At 56.4% G+C, this 7,437-nt stretch overlaps 1 protein-coding gene across 2 annotated transcripts in view; it reads left to right on the top strand.

Annotated features, from left to right (window-relative positions):
• Window positions 1-5,314: 5,314 nt before the first annotated feature.
• Window positions 5,315-7,437, top strand: part of SLX9 (SLX9 ribosome biogenesis factor) — a 59,132-nt gene continuing 57,009 nt past the window's right edge. Inside the window, exons 1-2 of one of the 2 annotated variants that reach the window (XM_068408174.1) lie at window positions 5,315-5,453; window positions 7,229-7,337. In XM_068408174.1, coding sequence (XP_068264275.1) covers window positions 5,322-5,453; window positions 7,229-7,337 — 241 coding nt within the window. In that variant the 5' untranslated portion in view covers window positions 5,315-5,321. Of the gene's footprint in view, window positions 5,454-5,593; window positions 5,734-7,228; window positions 7,338-7,437 lie in introns of those variants that run through there. The other variant, XM_068408175.1, reaches the window with a different exon arrangement.

Raw genomic sequence — 7,437 nt, 5'->3', positions numbered from 1 at the left:
CCATCCCCGCCGCCCTCCCGCCATGTCGCCGCGCTGGTTCCCTCTTCCCCTCTGAGCCACCACATCCTGCGGCCGGCGGTGGGTCCTTGTGCAGGATCCCACAAGGAAGAGGGGGGTCCCGGGAGGGGAGCTGGCACACCCCCAGCCCTGGCGCTTGCCGGGTGCTGCCGGCCAGGCAGGCAGGCGGTGCCGCCCTCCTCAGCGCCATGCGTGAGGGTGCAGGGGCATCACGCTGCACCCTCTCTGCTCTGCTTTCCAGGCCTGCAGGGCAGCGAGGAAGGGGTTGTGTGGGGTCTGACACCCTCCCCACAATAACAACCTGCAGTTCCAGGCTTAATCGTACCTCCAAAAGCGAAAACACTACAGACAAGGCAAGCTGCCTTCGCAAAGGCTGCGTAGCCTGACTGCTGTGCCGTGCTGCACGCTGAAGGGACACCGTGCCGAGCTCCCTGAAGCCCATCTAAGGACTCGAGTGGTGGGAGGTTAGATCAGGAATTATAAACCAAATTCACTGGAAACACCAGAGCTATGAAACCGCCTTGTCGCCTGGCTGTCTCCCCCTGCCCCCAGAATGGAAGGAACAGAAGCAAAGAAAACAAGAGATGCTGTACTCGCCTCGCATTAAGACCTCTCCTCTGTCCTGGGCTTGGGCTGGGATGAGGATGGTGTCAACTTCTCCTGCTTGGGCTGGGATGAAGATAGTCTCAACTTCTCAAGCTGGGCTGGGAAAAGCAGCCGGGCATTGGGAGCTTTGCAAAGCACCCCAATCCTTCCTTCCTATTTCTGTCTTACAGTCAGCCGGGGCAGAAAGGAGGAAGTCAGAGCGGTGGCTGTGGGAGGGCGTGTTTCACCCCCCCAAACCCCAACCAGCCCCACTCGCGCTGGCCAAAGCATCCTGCCCTGTGGGGCTGGGGCTGATCACCTCTCTGGGCTACACCAAGGTGGTCTGCAGCCCTCCCGCTGCACCCGCGAAAGGGACCCTACCCAAAACCCGCCCTTTTTTCCCCACTTTTAACCTCTCACAGCACCACCGGGGGCCAGCCCATTCCCCCAGAGGGCAAATAAAGCTGGTAGTGGGGGAAACTCTTTCCTTTGGGAGCTATCGGTAGCTGAGAAGATGGCGAGCTGGCTCCCTTCAGACTCTGGATTGGGCTCTGAAATTTTTGCGTCGGGGTTTGCTTCCAGTGTAGCGAGGCCTCCTCGCTTGGCAGACGATGCCAGCACCATTCTCACTGTGGCACAGGTCAGGGCTATGCATTTTTTTTTTTTTTTAAGCAGCCTTCAAATTTTGTTGTGGAGGCTGCAATAACTCCTCCCAACGCACCCGCAACAGCATTTCCCTGAGCATAGGGGCACTGGCTCCTGGCAACTATCTCTTAACCTCTTTAGGGCACTAAGGTAAAAAAAAAAGTCATTTAGAAAATGTACAGATTGTAGATTTTTAAAATAAAGATAATGAATGTGAAGCTTTTGATAATTGCTTTGTGGGTTCCCCTTCCAGCAAGCTAACTTTGCGTGACCACGATGCATTATAAGACATGGATGCAGTTCACCCGCCGCTGACTTACAGTTATGGAGCTGGGTTTATTATGGAGCTGGGCTTATTTTTGCAGCAAGCAAAGAGAATTGCAGTGCTAGCAGCAAATTTCTGAGCCCGGAGGAATGCTCCATGGGTTAGTGTTTTTTTTAAAGAAGACAACTGAGCTCTGGGCTGGTTTCATCGCAGCCGGCTGCTGGGTGTAGCTAGAGAGCGTTGTAGCAATGCTTGCAGCGGGATGGGAGCAGCTATCACCTGGCTGGTGCGGGATACGGTGGGGATGGAGCCTGAGGACGAGCCTGCTGGGAGCTGGGGTGCCCACCCCAGCTTGCTCGAAAAGAGCAGAGCAGCCCCCAGCCCTGGAGCGGGTGGGCCGGGGCAGATGAAGCTGGGAAAGCTGCGGGGCTTCCTGCCAGCATTGTGGGTTGCAGATCTGGGGGAAGGAAGTGTGTTCGAGTGAGACGAGCTGTCGTAATTTGTCCTTTTGTATTGCACAAGGCCCTTATCGGGCTGCTCTTTTCTCTTCAATTATTTCATTGGGTTTGTCAAACTGCTCCGCTCCCACGGACAAATGTTGAGGGGAGGGGGTGGGAGAGCTGGCAGCCTCCCGAGCTGGAGCAGTGGGAGCAGAGCAGGTGTACCATGGGTCCTTGTAGCCCAAAGCTGGAGCTTGCTGGCGTACTCCCAGTTCCTCCTGAGCTGTTCCTCATGCTTTCTTGCAGCTTTGGACATCCACAGCAAAGCACTGTCCCTAACAATTCCCAGGGGACCCTTAACATGTGTGTCTCCCCTCGTCACCTCCAGCATATCAGCGCTTAGCCTGGTAGCTTGTTAGTCCTGGCTATTTACTACATGTATTAGCCAATGAGTAGTTACTCTTACGCTGTGTTCATGCTTTCACAACTGCACACGGGACAAGGTGTCCAAGCCAGGACTGGAGCAGCAGCATTAGGATGCTAGTGTCCAAGCTCTCCTGCTCACTACCCCCTGCTGCTGGCAAAACCCATGCTCCTGTGGTATGGGTTTCAGCTGCTTGAGGTTTTAATCTTTGATACTTCCTGGTTTGGGAACAACTATTTTTTAGAAGATGTCTTTTTCTTTCTACATCTTATTTCTCCTTGCTGCTGTTTAAGCCTGCTGCAGCTGAAGGGGGTGGGGATCCTTTGGAGACATGTACGTGGGAATCCTTTGGAGACATGTACGTGCTTAGTCATAGCGCGTACGCTCCCCAGCCGGACTGTGAGCATTTTAAGCTGTTAAATATTCCTTTTTCTATTTTCTTTAACCACCTTTATTTTTATTAGTTCCCCTTTTTAATTTTATTTTTACTTGAGTGGATTGTGTTTCCCCCCGCCACCGACTGTGGGACCGTTGTGGTTTTTACAGGATGCTCTGTGCAGCCGGGGTGGTGAGCAGGGCATCCAGCTGTGCATCCATCTGGGCACTCTTGGAGCGGTTTCTCCCTGGAGTAGTAGATTTTGGTGATCAGAGATGTCATTTTGACGCTTTGCTCCTGAACGATGCTCACCCAGCCTGCAGCAGGGTAATGGAAGTTTTCCTGGTGTTATTTTCTATCCCTGAAGAACGATAAATCTTCCCTGGTGTGTCCCAGCCACTGCCGTACTCCGGCTGAACGAGTGGCACAACGGGAGCAGGGAATCGGGGCAGCTGTGGGATCTCCATCCTCAGAGATATTTTTTATTTTCAGCCTTCTAGTATTTGCACAGGGGTACGCTTGGTTGTGAGCAGATGCCTAAACTGGACGTGGCATCTTTCCAAGCAGCATCACCTCCCCAGGGACCTCTCCTTGCATTCCCCCGTGTCCTTGGTACCCACGAGGAGGGTCACCATCCGTGCACTTGCGTGGCACAGCTTGCCTTGTGCTCCCACGCTGCCCATGCCGATCCACATGCATCAACCCCTCGGCCAGGTGGGAGTGTCTGACGCCCTAGAGATGGACTCAGCGATGCTGGCCTTCCAGCTTGGCTTCCCCAGCCTCACTCTTCTCATCCTCTGGCACATCCTCGCTTATCCGTCTGCAAGCCAGGGCTGAACAAGGGACCTGGGGAAAAGGAACTTCAGTAGGCGTAGAGAAGTACACGGCAAGACATTTTTCTTGCTTTAAAAAAACAGTTGCCAGTGAACATGACATTTGTCAGTGTATTTTTTGTATTTTTTTTTTTATGTATTTTTTGAGGTTTCAAAAGACCAGTGGACAAACGCTACCCAGGGTAGCCCCGAAGTGGGGAGATGGGTCCCTGGGTCTGCTCCCCAACGTCAGGTCCTGGGGAGCTCAGAGGGGGTTGTTGGAAGGCAGAGAAGGGCCAGCTGGAAAATGAAGACCTATTAACCACGGAGCACCCATCGGGACTTTTTAAGAGCAAAACCACCCTGGTTCCCTAGGCTGGAGCTTTTTATTCACCTGCGGGGAAGAAGCAGCTTTGCATTTGGATCTGCAGGGTGCTGATCGACAGCCAGCTAAACATGAGCCAGCAGTGTGCCCAGGTGGCCAAGAAGGCCAATGGCATCCTGGCCTCCATTAGGAATAGTGTAGCCAGCTGGTCTAGGCAAGTGATCGTCCCTCTGTACTTGGCACTGGTGAGGCCGCACCTTGAATACAGTGTCCAGTTCTGGGCCCTGCACTTCAAGAAAGATGTTGAGGTGTTGGAGCGAGTCCAGAGGAGGGCGACCAAGCTGGTGAAGGGTCTGGAGGGTCTGACCTATAAGGAACGGCTGAGGGAGCTGGGGTTGTTTAGCCTGGAGAAGAGGAGGCTCAGAGGTGACCTTATTGCAGTCTAGAACTACCTGAAGGGAGGTTGTAGTGAGGTGGGAGTCGGCCTCTTCTCCCAGGCAACTAGCGATAGGACAAGAGGACGTAGCCTCAAGCTTTGCCAGGGGAGGTTCAGGTTGGACATCAGGAAGAATTTCTTCTCAGAAAGCGTTATTAGACATTGGAACGGGCTGCCCAGGGAGGTGGGGAGTCACCATCTCTGGATGTGTTTAAGAAAAGACTGGACATGGCACTTAGTGCCATGGTCTAGTTGACATGGTGGTGTCAGGGCAATGGTTGGACTTAATAATCCCAAGGGACTCTTCCAACCTGATTGATTCTGTGATCCTGCATTTCACCCCCTCATGTGCATGGAAAGGTGCAGCTAGGGCTGAGGCTGTTTTGTTGGGGGCCTCCCCCTGGTCCATGACTGCATGGTCAAACACGTGCCCGGGCTCCACGGGGGCTCGTCAAGTATTTTCTGCTGTAGTAACTATGGGAATAATTTCTGGCAGGGAATTTCAGAGTTCAGTTTTCTGTCTTACAATGGCATCCTGCGCTCTGGCTAGTGCTACCGAGAGGCCTCAGCTCTTCCAGGGGCTTACACCAGACTTCAACTGTGCCTCAGAGTCCCTGGGTTTAACCTAAGCACACGGAACACCCTCCGCCTGCCTCCAGGAGACACCTCCCGCAGGCTGCCTGGCCCACTGCCAGCCCGAAGGCCATTAACCCCCGGGCTGCCCATCAACGCGACCGGCGGCAGAACGCCGGCGTCTAAGACGCCACCATTATGCTCGAGAGTTAACAGCAGCGGAAGGGGCTGGCTGAGGCTGCCGCGGAGGCGCTTCCTGGGCTCTGCCCGTCGCTGGGGGCTCCCCGGGGACCCCAACGCCGCCTCGGGCCTCCCCGGGAGCCGGCTGCGGCAGCCGGCAAGGCCCGCCCGGGCAGGGGCGGCCCCGGGGCGGGAGAGGCGCGGCCCAGCCCGGCCCCTTCCGCCGCGCCGCACCGCCCGCCATGGTGGGGAAGGCCAAGCGCCCGCGCCTCCACCGCGCCGCCCCCCGGCCCTGGCCCGCCCGGGACCCGCCGCCGCTCCCCGAGTCTGGGCTGGGCCCCAGCGCGGGCGGCTGGAGCGCGGCGGCCGGCAAGGTAGCGGGGGCGGGCGGGGAGCGGCGCGGAGGGGGGCGGCCTGACGTGGGGCGGGCGGGAGCGGCCGTCACGGGGTGCGTGAGGGGGGAGCGGCCTGCGAGGGGCCGGCCCGGCCGCGGGCGGGGTGGCGGTGGCGGAGGCGGTGATCCCCGGCAGCGGGGAGGGTGGGTGCTCGGTCCCCGCGCCCTCCCAGCCCTGCTCGGGCTCTGGAGCTTCGGGGGGCCGTGGAGCCCCACGCCGCGGGGCGCGGGAGCCTGGCGGGGTGTCAGCGCGCTGCCAGGTGCGTCTCCGCGGGGTGTCTGAGGAGCCCACCCCCGCCTTGGTCGTGGACGCGGTGAAGCGGTGGCGGCAGCTGACAGGATCGCAGAGGGGCGGGGGACGGATCGAGGTTGTTTCCTGGAGGCCGGTCTCCTTTTCCTGCTCAGGACAGCCACGCTGTGCCCCTGCCGCCGTCCCTGCGGCCTTGGGGCGGCTGTGGTGGTGCTGGGCAGCTGCTCGTCTCTCAGGCCGCTTGTCATCAGTGGGGCTGTGCCGAGGAGGGCATGGCTCGTCAGAGCAGGCCGGGAGGTGAAACAAGGGAGCTTCAGGAGCTTCAGGACTCCAGGACAAGGTCCTGCTCCAGTGGCAGCTGTCACTGCTGTGCACCACCAGCCATGGTGGTGGAACGGCCCCGTAGTGGCAGCTATGGCAGCCACCATACTGCAGCCACCATAGCTATGGCAGCTACACTGTGGCAGCCACCAGAGCGTCCCCAGGCCTTCAGCGTGCAGAGAGGAGAGCCTGGTGAGGGAGGTGGGGGGGACAGACACGTGCCAGTGCTGCTCCTGCTGCTGGGGGAGAGGGTGCCTGGGCTGCGTCTCGATGGGGTAACTCAGATGCGGTAGTGGGGATCATGACCAGCAGGAGTTGGGAGTGGAGGGGTAAGAGCCTGTCCTGGCTGGGTTTGCAGTGGTTCTCTTCGATTTCAGGTTAGGGCAGGTGGAGCTGAGCCGTCAGTTCACACACAGTCATTTAGAAGATTTAGACCATGTCTGGTTTCACCAACTGTGTTATTGATACGCAGTTCAGGTTAAAGCTGGTTGCCTCCCCGAGCCCCCTCGCAGCGAGGACACAGAACAGCAGTAAAGGGGTTTTATGCACCTACAGCTTTCCTTGTGAGGAGGGAGAAACAGGCTGTGCCAAATACAGCTGGTTTTATACCACTATAAAGTTATGTGTCGGTGCTGGGAGATAACTGCTGGCTAAAATAATAAATTCTCAGCCAACCAGAGAAGCTACTGCAAAGCTTAGGACTTAGAGAGGTATTGCATGCTTAAAGGAACTAGATGCTGAAGATTTGGTCACTGAATCGGCTTAATGTCCATCGATTTAGGATTTAGGACCCTAATCTGCTCATTTGTTGCTTATCTGTATTGTTACGTACTTACGTACCTGTAATAAATCTCACTTTTCCTAAGGATGCTGTTCACAGTTCTAGGAGTAATACCTGAATTCATCCTGAGTGAGGCGAGGTTGAGTTCAGGTAGAAATCTGTTAGGAATAGAACAGTCCAAAATGTGACTTTGTGAAACTTCCTGCTGGGTGGAAGAGCCTGGAGGGGGCAGGCTGGTGGGGTGACTTACCAACCCCTGCCTGCTCAGGAGAGGCACCTGCACGCTGCTGCTGGAGCCCTCACCCTGCTCTCATCTGGATGGTGCTGGGTTTGGTTTGGTTTTTAATTAATGTTGCCTGGTGGTGTTTGTACTGACTCCTGCTTAATGTTTATTTTGGATAAGGACTGGGACTTCTCATCTTCTGGTGTCTTTTCCGGGCTGAAGATTGACCCTGATACTCTAGTGCAGAAGCTTGACTTGGACTCCAGAAGCATCATTTCCTCCAGAACAGGTTTGTTGTGTTTTGATTGAGTGCCACGTTAGGTTGTGAGCAAAGACACTGGGTTCTCAGGAGAATCGAACCCCAACACAGCTTCCCGTGTCCCTGCAGG

This window comes from Nyctibius grandis, chromosome 9, assembly GCF_013368605.1.
Source record: "Nyctibius grandis isolate bNycGra1 chromosome 9, bNycGra1.pri, whole genome shotgun sequence".
NCBI lineage: Eukaryota > Metazoa > Chordata > Aves > Nyctibiiformes > Nyctibiidae > Nyctibius > Nyctibius grandis.
Note: the sequence above shows the minus strand (reverse complement) of the source record. Positions and strands in the feature narration are given on the sequence as shown.